General features: G+C 41.4%; 2 protein-coding genes across 2 annotated transcripts; both read right to left on the bottom strand.

The window, feature by feature from the left end:
- Positions 1–601: 601 nt before the first annotated feature.
- Positions 602–5,041, bottom strand: c1qbp (complement component 1, q subcomponent binding protein). Its single transcript, XM_083767291.1, has 6 exons — positions 4,593–5,041; positions 4,039–4,189; positions 3,839–3,929; positions 2,412–2,507; positions 2,078–2,206; positions 602–1,051 (listed from the first exon to the last, which is right to left on the bottom strand). Exons 1-6 carry the CDS (start codon positions 4,849–4,851, stop codon positions 902–904), a joined length of 876 nt encoding a protein of 291 aa, XP_083623417.1. The 5' UTR covers positions 4,852–5,041; the 3' UTR covers positions 602–901.
- Positions 5,042–6,410: 1,369 nt separating this feature from the next.
- On the bottom strand, positions 6,411–18,648 carry dhx33 (DEAH (Asp-Glu-Ala-His) box polypeptide 33). Its single transcript, XM_083771970.1, has 12 exons — positions 18,306–18,648; positions 17,314–17,474; positions 16,916–17,143; positions 16,610–16,780; positions 11,242–11,427; positions 10,180–10,291; positions 9,668–9,827; positions 8,618–8,706; positions 8,393–8,520; positions 7,482–7,685; positions 7,278–7,364; positions 6,411–7,188 (listed from the first exon to the last, which is right to left on the bottom strand). The coding sequence occupies exons 1-12, from the start codon at positions 18,520–18,522 to the stop codon at positions 6,880–6,882; spliced, it is 2,052 nt and encodes a 683-aa protein (XP_083628096.1). The 5' UTR covers positions 18,523–18,648; the 3' UTR covers positions 6,411–6,879.
- Between the last annotated feature and the right edge of the window lie 2,971 nt (positions 18,649–21,619).

Here is a 21,619-nt window from a genome sequence, read left to right as displayed (position 1 = left end):
GAGCGAATTCAAGACCCAGACTGGTTCCCTGCTGCAGCACGTCTTCTATATGGCTTTCATCTGTGAGCGGGCGGTAACTGAGAAGGGACTTACAGTAGCCTAGGTTACACCTTATCTACACTTCTACTACAGACTACAGCCCTACATCAGTTCAACCCCAGTTCAAGGTTGTGTAGTGTAGAGATTGACAATAGACTATTGTGCAAGGAGATAGCTAGGCTAATAGTAATAAGGCTACTACTATCCCTATGTACTAAACAGGCCAAATGGCCCCGTGGTAGTAGGCTCAAATATTACTCAACTATAAGTGAAAGTTGCTGTCAAATTTGTAGGCTACATGAATTAATAATTATTATGTAGGACCAATGACCATGCTTTTTTTGGTTAATAAATTGCTTGTTGGAAGTACTCAAATTTGATCAATGCATAGCTGCATAACAAAAAAAAAGCTCAAAACATCAAGTGAGAATAGTCAATGTACAAGCTCACAAGACTGAGCTTGTAGATTGGCTATATCTGCTTTTTCCCCCCTTCCTAGAAATGTAATGAATTCAAAAGTACAATATTTGTTTTTAAAAATGAGATAACATCAACATCAACATTGATGAATATGAAATAACTTTATTGGAAAAAGAACAATTATTGTTTGGGTTGTTGAAGTTCACAAATACAGTATATACTGAGCTGGCATAACATGGCATCTCTCTCAAATTGTACGGGTCTCTTCACATACCGTAATCACATTCAGACACACAGCCATCAAAAAATATAAGTCACAGCAAAACACATAAACTAATACAAACATATTGTAAGCCAATGTTCTTACGAGACGCAAACATATGCTATTCAGAAAGTGCTCTGACATTTTTTAAATATCCTGAACAGCCATGGTGTGTATACATTAGTTGCATTTGACGAAGGTACCGAGTTGTTCCAGGAAGCCGATATACTCCTGATGTTCAATAGCAGTGCTGAGCTCAATCAGTTCATCAGCAAACGTGTTGTCAACCCCTCGGTCAGCTAAGAAGTCCATTAGGTGGTCGTACAGGGCCTGAAAAACACCCCCCATACACTGATCAGCAAACACAGCTACAAACCCGTTCGACAGGATGACAGCATGAGCTGCGAGCAGAGAGAGAAGAAAATGAATCTGCAGCATGACAGGCAGTTGAGCCAGGCAATGCTGAAGCGGCACAACACAACAAGCGGCAGCGCTAAATAATAATAATATAGATATAGGTCTAGTGCTGGTTCTGGTTTATGTGTTTGTAAAGCGTTATACTATTAGTATGAAGCCAAAGTCCTGATGCAATCACTCCCCTGACGTTTCTCTCTATGGAGAATAACATGGGGTCATCTTAAATCGTCTCATAAGAATCGTGGTCCAAAAATAAACAAACAAACCGTGTCTGCGAAATTGTTGGGGAGATGTCTCTGTATCGTTTACAATAGTCAGTATATATTTGTATACTGACTGTATCACTGTATATTTGATACAGTCTGTCGCAGCCAGAGGAGCGGGGAGGCGGGTGGGCATGAGAGAGCCCACGGCAACTGGCACGGGAATTAGTCACTCGCGGCAGGGAGGGTGAGTTTTGTTGCTGCACATATTCATACGACTGGGGCGGCGTCTATTAGCAGGAAATGTTTATTTCCTGGTGGGGGCTCCTCGCTGGCAGGTGAGTGAGTAGGTAGCAGTAGCAAGCAACACAGAAATGTGTTGAGAGGAATTCATTTGTATGACAATGAGATCTCAGTAACAGACCATGCACTAGATTGACACCAGAACACATTGACATGATAATCTTTCTTAAATATGTTTACAATAGGCTATCCTACAAGCAGCCAGTAACCTAGGTCGGTTGACTCAATTTAATTTAGCTAATGGCAACAGGAGGCCATTGCTCCCTCAGTTACATCTGTGTGCGTGGCTGTGCACTGCACTATAGGAAAGTCTTCAAGGAACATCAAGGCAAACCAGATTTAGTAATACTGTCATTGGGAATTTCTGCAATTCATAATTGAATATTCTCTATATCAGCAGTGTGGTTCACTGAATGCAAGTACCGGTACTTACCCAGTCCAGAGAGTCTGTGTTGAGTGTATAGCTGGTCTCCTTCCAGTCAGCATCTCCCTCAGGCTGGAAACTGACCTCACGAATGGCAAAGATGTCACTCTCTTCTTCACCATCACCACCATGCCCGACCTAGAAAAACACATTAGGAAATGTACCTTCCATGGGGGGGGGGGGGGGGGGGGGGGTTTCGGAAAACCGATGGAGAAACGTAGCTAAAAATCCGAATTCGCATCCGATTTGTGCCCGGTGTGTGGAGACCTTAACAGTAACATGTTTTTGACAATGATAAATCATAAGTTGTTCATTCAACAGAATTCATATGGAGAAAGCTTACCTCATCTTCAGGGTAATGGCAGTCAAACACTAGGGAATGTTTCTGTTGCTGTTTTGTTACTTCAACAACAAAGTTTGGTGATGACACAAGTTCTGGCTGAAAGTGGAAGAAAAAAAGAAAAGAAAAAAGGAATTTTCACTTCTGTTGTGGCTGGCTAAATCTGATGAGAAAGTCATGAGAAAGCATTATGCTTAACATATTATCCAAGTATATAAATGAACAACCTCTGTCTGTCCGCCATTCCGTCTAATCTGCATTTTTCTCCCACACCATTTTTCACTTTCCCCAAATTTAAGCTGGACTTCTGTAGTCTTCTAGCGTAAATGTGTCAACAGAGCCCATAGCCTGTGGCAACGCATGCACAGTAACTCAGAAAGTCTGCTGCTTAGTACTACTAAGCAGTAGGCTATAGGATCTGCTCTGTTGTCACCGTTATGGTCCCCACAGGCTCTAGGATCTGTAGCCTTGCGGTGGGTGGACCCATAGACATATATAGGTAGACGCCCCTTTCGGCTCTGGAGCGTACATGTGCTCAAGGGAAGCATGAGCGTGCGTCACAGAGCGCATGTTTGGGTCTGTAAGTCCCGGAAAAGATGCGCTGTGATTGGCCAGTAATCACTTGAGTGGCAGCGTGACGTAGCGTGCATTCCACAGAAGTTCCACTCTTCCAGCGTACTTCCTCTCCCAGTGTAAATTCTCCCGCCCTCCCATCGACTCATATCGCTCCAACGAACTGGAGCGGCCAATGAGGCATCTATTTTTTATTTTATCTATGGGTGGACCTACCTTCAGAGTAGCCTAAGATTTAGATTCTCTTGTAGATGCATTTCATTGATGTTGACATTTTCAATCTGCTAGTCTTAAAACCCTTTACCCCCGACGATGTTGGACAGAATATACTGCTAAATATACGGTTGCCTTATATTTTTGCCCCAAATGTTAGAGAGGCTGCCGGAGTGCTTGTGCAATGTATTTGTCCGTAGTTTTCAATAAAAGTGTTTTAGTCGAACGCCATTTCCCCCCCTTGTTTACTTAAAAGCCCATAGAAAACGATAGACTTAATCCCGTACCATGTAGTGTTTTGTTTCATTAGTGCGAGTGTGACAAAATAGGCTGCAGCTTGTTATTGTTCCGCTGCTGCTCTGAACACAATCATGCTAATGGTAAAGATAAAAAGGATTCGAAGGTGACATCACTGTTATGCTACGCAACACGGAAGTAACACAGACTCTAAGAAGTTTATAAAGTATAAACAAGTCAATGACACGTGCGTCCCTGACGAATCCTTTGTATTTTCATTCAACTGGACAGTCAACTTTTTACCGCCGTTTGGAAAATCCTGGTGACGGTCGGGAAAACTTGGGATTCCTTTCTCGCGTACCAGTGGGACAGGGACCGGTTGAGAACCTCTGTTCTAACCTACTCACCTCGTTCTCTGCAGACTTCTGCTGTCCTTGATCAGCCTCCTCCTCAAAGTTAGGAGGAACACTGTTATTGACGTTGAAGGTGATAGTGACTCTGCAAAATGAACAACAGTGTTGAACCGTAACACATTATTTGCTGAATGAGCAGTTTAATTCGTAGGCTGGGGGGGGGGGGGGGGGTGATAAACGAGTTATAAACTTACTCGTCTCCAGAAATGAACCTAGTGAGTTTGGCTTCTGTGCCATTCATCTTCAGCTCCCATCCTCCAGACATCTTTGGAAGCGTTTTGTTTTTCTGGATCTTCTTCTCCTCTTTGATTTCATCAGACAAGAAATCAGTGAATGCTTTGTCTCCTGTATTTTTTACAAGACAAACAGATCACAAGACTGTCAAAATCAAGTCTATATCTTACACATTTGTTGTATGTGTTAACTCACTACTTCACACATTTCTATTCTCCACTTTGACATTCAGACAGTTATGCAACAACTACAGTTAAGACTACAAGTTAGCCTACACTAGCCATGGTTCACATGACGCTCGTACTTGACAGTCATATTTCAGGGCTAAGCCCTACACATGCATATTCCGGCATTTGGCTTACATGTTCATTGCACCATCCAAATTTAATAATGTTCTCACACACTCACTCACACTCTCACACACACACACACACACACACACACACACAACTGGCTACTACTAGCAAACTAAACACGTCGTTGCTCGTTGTGCAAGGTGACAAGAAACGTTTACCTTCTGTGTGTAGACTCCCGCATCCACACGACACCGACGGTCTCGGTATCTTAGAGCTGAACAGTTTGGGTCTGAAGCCCGAAGAAGCTCCGTTACCACTGCTCATCATCCACAGGGACCGGGTGAATGGCCGAGTTGTGGCCGAGCTGGGAGCGCATAGCGCCGGGCTGCTTGCGAGTGGAAGAGACCGGGACGTTGACGTCGTAGCTGCAGAGACTCGAACAGCCGTTCCCACCGCGCGAACAAGAGACTTTAGCATTCTAACAATAACAACAAGTCCAGTTAATTATAGAAAGTATGTATATGAAGTTAACGAGAACAGTGAGTCGGGTAACCGGCGTCTTGCTCGCCGTCAACACACGTGTGGAAGGAAGGACACGGAACGACCTCTCCAAACTATGACCCTTCAACCGGAAACTGTAGGTCCAGAGCCGAGCCATCTAATAGAAGAGTTACGACAACTCCATTCACTTCATGGGGCCAGTCCAATCATAGACATATCCTTTCTTAAGTTATATGTACGGTAGGCCTATAATATATCTCTATATAGTCCAATGGCGGCTCTCGGACTCAGGCAACCATAGCAGGCAACGGCCCAGCTTCTCCAGGCTGCAGCCGCCTCAATGTCGTAACTACGGGTATGTCTTAACTCTATGGCCCAGTCATGCTAGCGGGTCTATGGAGCTAGTTATGTAAGGAAAGTGCCCCATCTTGTGACAAAGCAGAGGTACAGTGCGTGCTGCCGTAGGAAGCGACACAGTGATCACAGATATTATAATGTAAAAATCACACCCATGTGAAGTGAGTGATGCAAGTCTATTTCAAACAGTCAAAAAGTGTTTTTTGACTGGGGGGGGCATAATTTGACCCCCCAGTATCAGGATGTATTAGGATGTTGATATTCATTAATCAGCCAACACTCCCCACTGACAGGTAGTACCCATGATGATAATAGTAATATGATTATGAATTAGGATTGCATTTAATGTGAAGTGAATGTTGTTAAGGCATACTACAGTTTTTCACATGCATGTCTCCCTGCTTCTTTAATTTCAGCCAATCATGAGAGTACCCGCTTCAATTTATAGCATTCCAGTTCCAATTTTGTCTGCTCGTTTCTTCGTCACTTCCAATCTCACCTGTATACTGAGAGTTCTCTCTCCCGATTGGATAACCTGTATACTGAGAGTTCTCTCTCCCGATTGGATAACCTGTATACTGAGAGTTCTCTCTCCCGATTGGATATGGTATCACGACCTGAAAATGCATTTTCTTTGTACTTCAGTACTAGTTACTGAACAAACATTCAATGAGTAATATCGTTATACCTTTACTTGCGTTACATGTTAACATATATATCCTATCCTTATATCTTTCTAGAATAAATGTGATAATGGACACCATTATATATCCCATATCAAATTTGAATTTGAACAGTTGATAATGATCTGTAATACGTATATATCAGTTAAGAGTACAAATCGCATTTTCCTGGGAAACATTACCTTTTTTTCTCCATGGGAGCACATTATGCTCAGTTGAGCAAGACCAAGTAGGTTACAAACTCCACAGCCATGCCAACCTTTCATCCATCTTTCTAGAAATCAAGGATTCTGTGTGTGCAAGCTCGCATCTGTTTTTTGACCATATACAGATGATGTCACAGTACTGCCAACACAGACTTGCCTTCATGCACTGACATCAAAGTACTACTGATATGGCAGGCTGAGTCATAGAATGGCCTCCAAATACTCTGCTAAAGTCTTCAAATTATGATCAGATAATTAAATAAGTCCAGACAATACCATAACATTTTGGGGGAAGTGTAATGCCCCATTTAAGTAATCATTGGGATTCAAAACATGCTAATTGTAGAACATAGGAAAGAAAAGAAAATATTGTGAAACCTGAAGTAGAACATACGGAGTGTTATGTGGCAACAGGGAAGACAGACAGTGCATGTATTAAATGTGAATTAGAGTCCAGAAAAGTTAGAGCATGTGAGGCCCAATTAATGAACATTTCTGCTCAGGCAACACATGCCAGCTGCTTGTCAATTCGGAGGTAGTGAAAATTGGAAAACCATTCAAATCTACGACTGTAAACATCCAGTGATATGTTGTTTTGCTCTGGCACACAACAGTTTCTGTATTGTCATACAGCTTAGAAGAGAGTGCTGAGACAAAATACGTCTTTACATTATTCTTCAGGATTTATTTTCACTGGCTCAAGAGAGGCATTTCTCTTGGCGGGGATTTACGCCACAGTAGTCCTGTTTCTGTATTGGTTAGCTTTTGGTAGGTCGGAGTTTGCGGCAAAAGTACTCTGGTGCTGCATCCATCAGCCAATCAGCATCCACCAAGCAAAGGTCTCGCATGTAGCAACGGGACGTGTGCAGCAGTTCATTGAAGACTACGTATGCTGGCTTGGCCTGGAAGAGAACAGAGGATGGGTGGATGGACACGGGCTGGTGCGTGTCAAGGGCGATGTAGCTGCCGTCAGGTTGGAGCTCTGCAGCATTGACAAACATCCCGTGTGCCAAGCAGCGGCGGACATTTCCGGAATCTGTCCCACATGACTCAAGCTTCAGATTCAGCTACGAAACCCAAAGAAGAAAATAAGTGAACTGCTGTAAATCAGTGTTTGAGTAACACATAACGTAATAGATGTGGTGTGGTGATGTACCTTAAGGCAGATGTCTCTGAGCTGGGCTCGAACCTCTCTCACTAGACTCATGTTCCTGCTGTTGACAAAATTCTCCCGACACCACTCCTGTAGCAAGAAGCATAAAAAGAACTAGTGTTGCATGACATTGATAAGGAACAATATTTCCAAACTGTCTTTTTGTTTAGGTGATACACATTATTGTACTATTGCACAAGTCATTACCTTGTTGCCGCTGACTTTTTTAAAAGCTCTGTATATGTTGAGGAGTGTCATGTGATCTCCTTCACTGGAGGCAAATCGCCTCCGTACAGCAAGGACCTCTTCGCGACGGGCTGGGGGGTTGTATAGCACTGTGTCCACTGACAGCAGAGACACAATGCTCAAGATCTCCTCGGAACAGGAGAAGTCTGGGGACACCAGTATCGTCTGAGGAACAAAGAGAATAAGATGGATAAGTATTCAGAAGTTTTCAAAATCATAGTTTGATGCATGTACTACATACAACTATACAAAAGTTGAATGTCCCAGTGCCGACTAAACTAGTTTTGTATTTTAGTTCAGTTTATATCATAATGATTACTTATGTTGTTATGTATACTTGCTCATGTGTATTACACCTGTCTTGTGTTCATCAATGTGCAATGTCCCGACCAAATAAATAAATAAATAAAGCCGTTATTGCGCATTCATTAATTGTTCAGACTATACTGCAGGAATAACAAATTGCAAATTCTGTTAATCTCATCATTTCATATGAGGGGCATGTGTAATTGTGTATAAGCATCATTAAGTGGGAAAATGATGTCATTCTAAAATGGTGTACTTTGAACTCATTTGTTACTGTGTTTAGTGTGTTACTAGTCGCCAGTGTTGCAATTCCTTGCAACAAAACAGTTTTAAGGACATGTCACACCAATGCAACTCGATCCTTGCAACTGCTATTGGGCATAATGGTTGCATGCAACTACATGCAACTACTCGTAACCGTTTGGTTGCAAGGAGGAATCATTGATGCGGTTTGGGCCTAAGGAAGAATAATGTTTCAAGTCTGACATACAATGACCAAAGAGCAGTAGCACATATATATTAGTTGGTGTACTTTTGATGTAAATAAATGTATATACTGTAATTACCTTGGAAAATCTAGGCTCTAGAGGGAAGCTAGCCATTCTCTTGCCCAATGCAGTGAGGGAAACCCGTTCCTCCTTCCTTACCACAGCTCCCAGCAGTTCCAACTGCTCCACAGCAGAGCGGATGGCCTCTGAGATCAATAACGATACCAATTATAAGTTACCGCCATAATTAGATTTATTATCCATTTGAAGACTTATGTTGATTTATAATAGATAACACCTTACCGGGGGAAGGCTTGGACATAAAATCAAAATTCATCACATCTGGAACCCCCAAGGCCATTAGTTGTAGCATCACACTGGATAAATTGCATCTGCAGAATATGAACACACATGTACAGATTGTACACGCAGAAAAAGAGAACAGAGCAGCAGAGATTTAAATTATGTTGGTCTAAATGAAGCAACCATTTAATAGGGGATTCACACTGAGACGGACTGCATCCGTTTCATTGGAACCGTTTCCGAATACGGTTGCCTGGTCCCCGATGGCCATGATTCACATTGCCCGAGATTCAACAGCGCACCCGGGTACACTTGCATAACACACTTTAATCCTCCTGATGACGGTGTGCTTGATGGCTGGCGCGCCCGGACACTGACCATCAACTGTGCGACATTGTCTGAAATAAATCCAGACACACTGAATTGCATTGCCTCTTTGGCTTTTTGCCGTTATACTACTTCACTGTCAGCCTGCCTGCTATTCACTGTGTCAGTCAGTTATGTGCTCCAGTGTATTAGTTTGCTATGGATTCTACTTTAGCATTATTATTATTTTGTTTTACTTTGGAAACTGTGCCAAGCAAAGCCCAAGAGCCACGTGTAGTCCGCAGAATAAGATCAGCGCGCACTGCGGTGCTGCGTGTATACAACAGGAGAAGGGCGGCGTTGAGAAATGCGCTGGTGTTACGCGTCGTGCAGCGGCTGTGTTTTTTTTTGTTGACGCTTGGCTCGTCGACTAGAGATTAAAAAACAGTCCATTTCCTTCTTTAGGTACGCATGCATTCACATTGGAACGATCCATATCTGAATACACTTCAACGGTCCAGAGACCCGCCCCCCATGCGGTCCCGGGGACGGTTGGGCGATCCGCTCCCGGGAACGGTACGCATCATTCACACTACCACAACATCTGCCAAGTGGTCCCGAGTGCGCACCCGGGACCATAGTGTGAATCCCCTATAAGAGAATCAGATTCCTCTAAAAAGCCATATGAAGGCAGCACATACTGTAGGCATAAGAGATAGCGTGGTCCTACGACAACAACTTTACCTCTGGATCTCTGGCACAGTCATAGGTGTGAGGTTGTCAAACTCTGCCTCTGTGTAGAGACGGTAGCAGGCACCCGAGTCTTCTCTGCCAGCCCTGCCCGCTCGCTGCCATGCCTGAGCTTTGGACACCCGCTGCACCGCTAGCACCTCCAAGCCGCTGTCTGGAAGCCACGTAGAACATGCACAATCCATTTAGAGCAAACTGACAACAGCACCATATATATTATATACACACCATTTGATAATTTCATAATATACATTGTTTATTCAAACATTTGACAATTCTTTAAAAAAAAGTATTGACAATAGAATCGAAATAGGACATTATATGGTATAATTTCCCATGAGACCACCTCATCATGCTTTATGTCTTACTTAAGATAGCTCCCCTGGTTTATTGAGAGGGGTCAACCATATTAGGTCACTGTTGGAGTTAGGCATGTGGTTACAAAGTTAATGTAAAGGTTTAGCAAAAAAAGTGTGAACTGTGAAGTGAATAGAAAATTATCTAACCAGGATTGAAGTGTTTTGCTTTCACCATCCCGGTATCTATGACATATTTGATGCCAGAGATTGTGATCGATGTCTCTGCAACGTTGGTCGAGAGGATAACCTTCCTACAGCCCTGTCAAAGAGCAAAAATGGTACAAAAAAGGCATCATTCATTAATATTCTATAGATAAATGGAAACTTAGCGTTAGTATGCAAGACAATATTAAGAATTTTACATATCCAAAATGTTCTTTACCGTTTTAAAGCCCCATTACACAATGCTATCAGCAAATCTGCATTATGATCGATAACCTCACAACATGGCCCAGGAAAATGCATTGTGAGCCTGTAGATCAGGGGTCCTCAACTAGAAATGCTGAAGGTCCACAAATCATTTTTGAATACGACCATGGTCCAGTCTCATGCACACGCAAATATAATTGCGGGTCGTGGGCCTCACCCCCCCCCCCCCCCTAGAAACAACTATTCCTGTTTAGTACAGTCAAACCAAGCTATACAAACCGGGTCCCATCCCAAAAATATTTTTTTTTCACTTTGACAAATATTCATTATTCACACCTCCAAAAATCAAATTTTGTTCATTCAACTGAATGTGTGAATGTGTCACTGCTAGTGAGCCAGTCAGCGAGACATTGTCATCATGACATGCCGGCCCATAATACACACATTCAGAGTGTTAATTGCGTTTCTCGGCATTGATCGAATACAACGGAGAATTCAACTTGCGGTTGCGGTGACTTTCTTTCTTCTCTTTCTTCTTTTTTTTTAAATGTTTTTTGTGTGGCTTTCGGCCTTTATTTTATATTGTTGATAGAGGGACAGACAGTAGGCTGACAGGAAATTGGGACAGAGATGGGGGGTGGGTCACTCCCGCTGAGCCACGGCCCAGGCCTTTTCTCTTTATTCTATCATTTCTCCAGGGTCCGCAGAGACGTGTGCCGCGGTCCGGTCGTGGGCCGCGGTCCGCCTGTTGAGGACCACTGCTGTAGATCGTCTATTTTGTGTTGTGTGTGTGTGGGACCCATAAGCAAGTACAAATCGAGCCTCAAGTTTCACCGTTACCTTAGGTGTAGACTGGAAGACCCTGAGCTGCTGTGCAGGGGGCAGAGAGGCATATAATGGGATAACCATCATGGGGCCGCAGCTGTCAGGCAGGTGCTTGGCAATGTCTCTGCATGTTCTGGCAAGAGCCTCGATCTCCTCCTGGCCCGTCATGAAGACTAAGATGTCATGAGACGAAGGCGCTTCCTGCAAGCAGACCCCAACAGACCCCGTTGCTATAGATTATTATTATTATTATAGATTGGTTGCATAAACCTGCTGTGATGTTTTTCTGTAGAGCAGAGCAGTCACTGACAAAAAGTCTGTTTTAAGACAATTAATGATAGTGATACCACTGTATTTTCAACTGGTTTTGAATGAATCACTAAAGTAATAAATAATAGACAAAATCTGTAGGGGGAGAAAAAAGTGTGTTTTGAAAAAAAGTCTATCCAGAAGGAAATGGGCGTGGCCTATATGGGGAGATGGGTTAGGCCCAAGGAATCCATGGAAAAAGACATTTTGATTTACGACTTACGGTTCAAGATTTATAGGGAAAAACAACCGATCTCTTATCAAAATACAAGCACACGATTCCCAATGAAGCCGGTCGATTTGACATATGGCTCGAGTGTGTGTGTGGAAAAAACTGTGGGAGGAGTAGCGCGGCAAAGTATCGCTCATTTACAATAACAATAGTGCAACCACACTAATTATGAAAGCAATATTGTTTACTAGAATTTCGCGGCCTTGCCGCGCACTATGGGAAGAAGGAAATTGCGGGAGTTGACTCCACATGTAGTAACGGATGGGTTATTAGTCTATTAATTCGTGTCCTTATTAGTGTAGTGTAGTCAACACTTTATGGCTCATACAAACTGACCGGTATTTGCTCCGATTATGCTGTCGGGGAGCATTTTTGGCGCTGACCGACAAAACGGCTGATCTGACGTTAAGCGGTGCCCAAAAGGTAGATCAGGATCTACCAGTATAGATCACAAAGGCTTTGCAGGTAGACCACATGACATGGCCCTAAAAATATATATAATTTTAATATAAAAAACGATTTTTGCATCTGCCGCTTGAGATGACCTGAGATGACTTGATTGATTGACATCAAAAAGGGCCTGTCAGCTCAAACACACAATGCAATACTTGTTGTTGCGTACAATCATCAGTAGCAAAGTCAAATACCAAAAATAAAAACCAATGGGATGATAGTTTTATTTTGCTGGTCGTTTTGAAAGTAGCTCTGAAGTAAAAAAAAGTGTGGGCAGCCCTGGTATAGATAATTATATATATATTAATTCCGTGGGTAAATCCCTGGCTGTAGGCTACCCACATATTGGTAGCATATTACCTATATTAGCCCAATATTGGCGTTACGCATTTCACTTGAATAATGTTGTGTGCGCACGTGCGCGTGCGGAGAAAGACAGTTATTTAATGAAACTCAAGATTATAACGTCCTGTCTCGCTGGCGCCGTGTATAGGCTGCACGGCTATTCCTGTGTGTGTGTGTGTGCGTGTGTGTGTGCGCAATGAAAAGTACTCGGCAGGCGAAATGGCGAATTCAAACGGTGTAATTGTAATAGTTTTGAACAAACCAAGTTCTGTGGAAGAACAATGTTGACGTAACTAAGAGATTCGCTGAGTAAGCGATATTTTATATACAGTGATTTAGAAGGAATAGGCCTAAGCAAAATCGTGAGGCGAAGATTCCTCTCCTTCCTTGTTTTATTCTCCTGCGGACAGGACTGTCAGGGAGACTATCAGAGCAGCACAGGGGAGTGGCTTAAAAGACGGGGTAGTAGTTGCCAGGTTGGCGAATTGTAAGCGAGTCGTAGTGTGTGTTGAATGGCATTTGAATGGCATTTGTGGGCTTGTGAATGAATTTTCTCACATGTAATTTGTGCTCACTTGCATAGACCTGGCGAATTTAGCGTGGTGAAAGGGCAACAGTGTTCCGGGGGTGTGGGTGCTTCAGGCGATAATGTTTGTAGTAAACAAATGCATTGGCGGCGTGAGTGTGGACGGGAGGCATTTTTGGTGGCAGTGCCAGTGCCAGTGTTTGGCGGGTGGTGTCGAGTTTTGGCGTTGGGCGCGATAGGAGATAGCGTTGCAACACTGCGAAGGTAAGTGTGTGACGTCACTGCCGTGTGAGTGTGTGTGGGTGTAGTGTGTAAGATGGTGTTGTGGGTGTTGCAATAGCGACGTAGCTGTTGTGGCTTTGGGTTTCTTGCCATGTGTTGGGTACAACTTCTCCAATATAGAATAGATAACAAGCCAACATATTAGACAATTCTCTGATTATTTTAGCCAAAAGGTTTCCAATATTGTATACGATTATAGACCAGGTGTCAGTAACCTCTTTCAACCCCATAATATTTCATATTATAAAACACTTCAAACTGTAAACTGTCAAATCTCAGTATCTCTGTGAAGGAACGTTTGAAATGTCTAATTATTAGGTGTAACTATTTGCTACCTACCTACTTTATGCATATAAACACCTAGTATTATTAAGTATGGTTCAAGTTTCTATCTATATAAGAAATACAATTTTATCGATGTAGATATATTCTGGATCCCTTTTTAGTTTTTTAAAGAAAAATAAATCATTGATATGTGATGAAAAGAAAAAGTATATAAACTGAATTAAAATATGTTATACAGTATAATTATTCTATTATTTATTCTAAATTGTCAATTGTTTTAAATGTATTTCATCTTGGAATATAGTGATATTAATACTAAATCATGATCAGAGTAATAGGTGTCTCTAACTTCAATTTCTGTAATAATACTTTCACATTTGTTAAAATATACATGATCTAAAATACTTCCATAATCTGTAGTTGGATTTGTATTTAATTGTTTAAAGCCTAATCTTGACATGAAGGTGACGTAAGACATACGTATACATATACATATACTATATAGAGTATGTAGTTGTAAGTTGATTAGCGGTATACTGTGGTTACTTTGCGCCAAAAACCGTGCCAGCCAACCCGCCACTTGATGCGTATGCAAATAAAACAGCAGATTTGTGCCTGGTTTGCTGGGACCAGATTACATAAATGACCATATTTCTTACGTCATCATTGAGAGCTAGTCATACATATACACACCATGTACTCTGGTCCCAGCAAATCAGGCACAATTTGCTATTTTATTGTACTGATTATGTATATAGTATACGTATGACTAGCTCTAAATGATGACGTAAGACATACGTATACATATACATATACTATATAGACTAGTATGTAGTTGTAAGTTGATTAGCGGTATACTATGGTTACTTTGCGCCAAAAACCGTGACAGCCAACCCGCCATTTGATGCGTATGCAAATAAAACAGCAGATTTGTGCCTGGTTTGCTGGGACCAGATTACACAAATGACCATATTTCTTACGTCATCATTGAGAGCTAGTCATACATATACACACCACGTACTCTGGTCCCAGCAGATCAGGCACAATTTGCTATTTTATTTGACTGATTATGTATATAGTATACGTATGACTAGCTCTAAATGATGACGTAAGACATACGTATACATAATATTACATATACATATACTATATAGACTAGTATGTAGTTGTAAGTTGATTAGCGGTATACTATGGTTACTTTGCGCCAAAAACCGTGACAGCCAACCCGCCATTTGATGCGTATGCAAATAAAACAGCAGATTTGTGCCTGGTTTGCTGGGACCAGATTACACAAATGACCATATTTCTTACGTCATCATTGAGAGCTAGTCATACATATACACACCACGTACTCTGGTCCCAGCAGATCAGGCACAATTTGCTATTTTATTTGACTGATTATGTATATAGTATACGTATGACTAGCTCTAAATGATGACATAAGACATACGTATACATATACATATACTATATAGACTAGTATGTAGTTGTAAGTTGATTAGCGGTATACTATGGTTACTTTGCGCCAAAAACCGTGACAGCCAACCCGCCATTTGATGCGTATGCAAATAAAACAGCAGATTTGTGCCTGGTTTGCTGGGACCAGATTACACAAATGACCATATTTCTTACGTCATCATTGAGAGCTAGTCATACATATACACACACCACGTACTCTGGTCACAGCAGATCAGGCACAATTTGCTATTTTATTTTACTGATTATGTATATAGTATACGTATGACTAGCTCTAAATGATGTCGTAAGACATACGTATACATATACATATACTATATAGAGTATGTAGTTGTAAGTTGATTAGCGGTATACTGTGGTTACTTTGCGCCAGAAACCGCGACAGCCAACCCGCCATTTGATGCGTATGAAAATAAAACAGCAGATTTGTGCTTGGTTTGCTGGGACCAGATTACACAAATGACCATATTTCTTACGTCATCATTGAGAGCTAGTCATACATATACACACCACGTACTCTGGTCCCAGCAGATCAGGCACAATTTGCTATTTTATTTGACTGATTATGTATATAGTATACGTATGACTAGCTCTAAATGATGACGTAAGACATACGTATACATATACATATACTATATAGACTAGTATGTAGTTGTAAGTTGATTAGCGGTATACTATGGTTACTTTGCGACAAAAACCGTGACAGCCAACCCGCCATTTGATGCGTATGCAAATAAAACAGCAGATTTGTGCCTGGTTTGCTGGGACCAGATTACACAAATGACCATATTTCTTACGTCATCATTGAGAGCTAGTCATACATATACACACCACGTACTCTGGTCACAGCAGATCAGGCACAATTTGCTATTTTATTTTACTGATTATGTATATAGTATACGTATGACTAGCTCTAAATGATGACGTAAGACATACGTATACATATACATATACTATATAGAGTATGTAGTTGTAAGTTGATTAGCGGTATACTGTGGTTACTTTGCGCCAGAAACCGCGACAGCCAACCCGCCATTTGATGCGTATGCAAATAAAACAGCAGATTTGTGCTTGGTTTGCTGGGACCAGATTACACAAATGACCATATTTCTTACGTCATCATTGAGAGCTAGTCATACATATACACACCACGTACTCTGGTCCCAGCAGATCAGGCACAATTTGCTATTTTATTTGACTGATTATGTATATAGTATACGTATGACTAGCTCTAAATGATGACGTAAGACATATGGTCATTTATGTAATCTGGTCCCAGCAAACCAGGCACGGATTTGCTGTTTTTTTTTGCATACACATCAAATGGCGGGTTGGCTGTCACGGTGAACGAAGACCGGGCGAAATTATTACTTGCGCGCTCTGCTTGCGCAAGTAATTATTATAAGTGAACTTCACCAACGTGAAATGTTGTTCTTTACTTTGATTACAGGTTGAAGCTTACTAGCTTAGCTTACTTGGTGGATCTGGAACACAGAGACCAGTGCAGCCTGGAGGTAGTCTGACTGAGGCTGCTTGGTGTAGTAGATCTGAATGGGATGCTGCCTCCCCTCCAGGTACAACACAGGAGACTTATTGAAGTATTCAGAGAACAAATCCACATCCATGGTGGCTGACATCACTATGACCTGTAGTGTTTACATGGAACAAACAACATTTTTTTGTAGGATTTGTGGGCTGTTACCCACTTACCCCAGTCAAAAACGAATAAGCGCAGGTGAACAACTATAATCAAAGTTTAGACAAATGTTCAGGTCTCCTACCTTCAAAGGGAACTTATTAAGTTCTCTACGCTTGCGCTGAGCAGCCTTTACTACACCAAAAAGGACGTCCGTGTGCACAGTGCGCTCATGGGCTTCATCGAGGACCACCACTGTATAGCGCAGCAGCAAGGGGTCCCCAATGGCTTCACGCAGAAGCATGCCATCTGTCATGAACTTGATCTTTGTCTCAGAAGAGGTGACGTCCTCAAAACGCACTGTGTAGCCAACCTGAAGAGAAGAAGGTTATTGATTTACTGTGGATTTGTCATATCTGACAAGATCTCAAGTCTAGTGATGACAAAATCATGCTCAATCCGTTTTAAATTTCCATGCTTTTGCACGAACAGAACCTGTACTTCAAATGTGTGAATAGTAATACAGAGGTCTGGTCTACACACCAGCTTTCCAAGCTGAGTCCTCTTCTCCTCTGCCACCCTCCCTGCCAGTGAGATTGCAGCCACACGACGGGGCTGAGTGATAGCAATAATGCCCTGTCTCCCGATGCCAGCTTCATACACATACTGCGGGACCTGAGTGGTCTTTCCAGAGCCAGTCTCACCTGATGTAAAATAGAAAGATAAAAGTTCCAACAGTTCAGATGCAAGATTTAGTTTGTGTGCGCACATGTGTGTCTGTGTGTGTGTCAAAGGGAGATTAAAGGGATTGTAGTCAGTGATGCAATAATGAATGCTCTTTTCACATTTTGTGCACACAAAATCAAAAACAAATGACATTCACACATGAGAATAGCTCTATACTCCTGTAGTAATCATAGAGAATGTTTGTAATCAATTACAGAGTGAGATCTCTTCACCCAACTGACTCTTTAGTAAACGGAACATACATTTTCATGTTGGGATACCATTTTCATCCAATCAGAAGAGAGTAGACCTCACTCATAGGTGAGAGTAGACCTCACTCATAGGATACAGGATAAACAAGTGGAATTGGGGCTGAAGAAATAGCAGACACAGACATTTGGAAAACTATCAAATTGAAGCTGTTCTTTCTCCTGATGTATGAAAGCGGTGTCCCACATGAAAATGCACACCATGTTGATACTGAACAATAAACACTCTGATGGCTACTAACAGAGCTTTAACTTTTAATTGCAAATAAAATGTCACATTCTGTACAGAATGAGCGTAGGGACTGAGGGAACGTATTGGGGCTAGTATAGTAGCTTAAATATGGAGATTGTATGATTTAATTCCACTCAATCGTCTGTAATGAAACATGAAACAAAATAAAATGTGGATTCGACACTATTGTTAAAACAAAATAACCCGTAAATTAGCTTAAAAAAGTATCGCCTGCAAAATAACACACAGTGGTGGACCGTGGATGTACTTCATGAGTTAATGTTTTAGAATTTGATACGTTACGTTACCTATCAGGACAGCATTGTGAAGCTGTCGGAGTTGGTTCAACAGCTGGGACTTTGCCTGGTGGATTGGGAGGTTTTTTCGCTGGATTTCTATGGAAGTGGTGGATCCATTTCCCTTTCTAGGCAGCAGCATTCCAGGCTTACTGTTCTTGTCGTGACGGAAAAAAGCGGACCCCGGCTTAAACCTTTTAGCCGGAGGAGGATCGGGGTCGTGGGGCATGGTCTAGAAAAACACGCGTATGTTAAACGGAACGTCGGCGCTTCTTCTACTTAATCAATCATAATAAGCAGCACAGATAAGAAACAAATTCTTCATGGCAGCGATGCAGTTGTTTACGTCCGCAAAATCTTTCCCACGTGGTAAAAAGTCGGCGCATGTATTCGACGTAATGCTGCCTGCGTTCACACGGCCCAGCCCCCCGCGGCCCAGACACGGGCAGGCATGCAAAAGATGCAAAGCTGCTATACTAGTGTATTTGTAGCTGTTGTAGCTTTTGCACAAACGTCGGATGCATCTTTGCATCTTCATGTCGCTGGCTTCCACTGACAATGAATGGTAGACTCAAAGATACAGTCTACTATCACAATATATTTAAACAGTCCTAAAATCAATTTCGTTTTATATAATACAAATAAAAAACACACATTCTATATAATTATAAATTGTATAATTTATTTAAAAAAATATATAATTTGACATATATTATATAATTTCGTTTTATATATATTGTACATTATCTGTACAATCTGCTATCAAAGAGGAAACTATATAGGCCTACTGCAGTAAAACTGAGCTTCAAGTGCTGCCATCAGGGGGCGACAAGAGCGACACAATGCAGCAAGCAACAGCTGTCCAGCTGTACAGCCGTCCAAGTTCACATGCAGTTGGAGCATAAATTTGACTGTTTGTGGTTACTTCTGTTCTAGCCTTGGATCAAGACTACCATAGATTTGTTTTATCGATTTTGATATTTGCATAGCTATGATAGATATATATGCAAATATTAAAATCGATTAAAAAAATACATCTATGATAGTCTTGATCCAAGGCTATTACTTCAGATTCTGCTAGTCTTTTTCATTCTGAATGTAGTTTACAAGTGCTGCTGTGGATGATATAGGCTACGGTAGACATTGATCTGTTGGAGGAAAGAACCTTCTAATCAGCTTTAAGGGAGAGTTGCAGAATGACTCAGAGAATGAGATGCATTTAAAATGTTGTTGGTGGACATACATCAACCTACATGATAAACCTGTCCAGCATGTTTCGTATTTATTTAGACCGTTTAAAAACTAAATAGGCTATAATTGATATTGGGTAATTATGCAATTTACCTCCTGCTGAATTGGAATTATTATAATCCATCCATTTAGTTTGGTTATTGATATTCTGTTTAGCTAATTAATCTAAAATTCTATAAATTCCAGTTTGCATACTGTCTCAGTATTACCATTACTCAGAAGGGAGAAACCAGAAGTCCCTGCTTCCTGAAGACAGAAAACAAATGAGTGGTGATTTGTTTGGCTCCAAAATCTCTACACTCCAAATATGGCCAACCAGCCACTTGAAAATTCAGAAAATGCATCTTCAATAGCCTAAACATTTCAGGCTATGCAATCAATTAATAGACAATACCATCTGGTGGATAGTAACTAAGTACATTTGAGTACTGTACTTAAGTAAATCTTTTGAGTATCTGTACTTTACTTGTATTTTTTGATACTTGACTTTCTATTTCAAAGAAAAGTATGATTATTATGAGTTAACCACACTAATTCAAATACCGCAGTGACATTAGCTGATCTACATTACAAGCAATTATTTTCAAGACATTAAAGCAGGGGTTTTCAACTGATTGTGAATGAGGGACCACCACCCTGACTTAGAATAACCTGGGGACCACTGTTGTGTTGGGTGTGGATATGGGCTAAGATGAGTGCTTTTGTAACACTTACTATGCATCCCATGTGTATACATCCCACTGTTTCTCAACCAATGGTCCATTGATTACTAATAATTTTCTAATAATAATGACTCAACCAGACAATCCAGTGCAATTCCTTCTCTTGAGATTCTAACTCCCTTTTTCTGTTGAATTTCTTGACCTTCAATGCATGGACGGTCATCATAGTTCACCAGGTCATTGAGTTCACGGTCTCTCAACTAGTCAAGTGGGGGGAAAAACATGGGTCTTAACATGACATGTTCAGAGATACTGGCAACAACTGGGCAATGAGCCATTGAAGTTCTGGCTGAAACCAGTAGCTTGACTGGCCCATTGATAGATGTAGTAAAAGTCGCGACCCTGATAAGGTAGACCCTGAGAAACCGGTTGCTGGGCAGAATTATTTACACTCAGCATCTGCGCTCGTACCTCTCAAAGGGCCTCCTGACCTTGTCTCCTTGGTCAGGGTGTGCTCCCTAGAGACTTATCAGTTAGTAGCATTGGAATTTGAGAACAACATGTTAAAGTGAAAAAATAAAGGGAATTCATTGTATATGAACATAGAGAATATTTATATTCTCCAACCACACCCCAAATCATCATATACAGTTAATATGTGTGTGTGTGTGTGTGTGTGTGTGTGTGTGTGTGTGTGTGTGTGTGTGTGTGTGTGTGTGTGTGTGTGTGTGTGTGTGTGTGTGTGTGTGTGTGTGTGTGTGTGTGTGTGTGTGTGTGTGAGTGTGAGTGTGAGTGTGTGTGTGTGTGTGTGTGTGTGTGTGTGTGTGTTAGGCTGCGCAACAGTGACATTTGGTAGTGAAAACCAACCAAAAGCTATTTTCATGTTCGGACACATACACACATAGCTGTCTATAGGAGTGGTTGCACCACTCAATAAAATAAAAAATCCTACACTAAATTCATGGTGACCACATGCAATACCTTCACAGACCACCAGTGGACCATGGACCACCTGTTGAAAACCCCTGCATTAAAGCATGCATAAACACTTTTTTAAAGCAATTGTTCTAGTAGCCTACATAAATTTGACAGAGAAACTTTCACTTGTAGTTGATTTGACCAGGAGTATCTAGATACTTTGACTCAGTTGTTGTGAGTACTTTGTCCACTACTGCTGAATGCATTCTAATAAAGGTGACTTATGTGAAGATATACAATATATATACAAATGGGCTTGGCTGCCAGTGCTTATAAAACTCACTGTAACACTCCAGTAAGTTCAATATTTCCCTAACATCAAATGGCAGTACAACAGATGATTTATAGGCTACAATCTAGATTTTATCAGCACTGCTGAAATATCATACCATAGAAACAAATGTTCTTGAATCTGTACTGGACTTTAATAGGAGT

This window comes from Protomyctophum parallelum (genome assembly GCF_964188405.1).
Source record: "Protomyctophum parallelum genome assembly, chromosome: 1".
NCBI lineage: Eukaryota > Metazoa > Chordata > Actinopteri > Myctophiformes > Myctophidae > Protomyctophum > Protomyctophum parallelum.
Note: the sequence above shows the minus strand (reverse complement) of the source record. Positions and strands in the feature narration are given on the sequence as shown.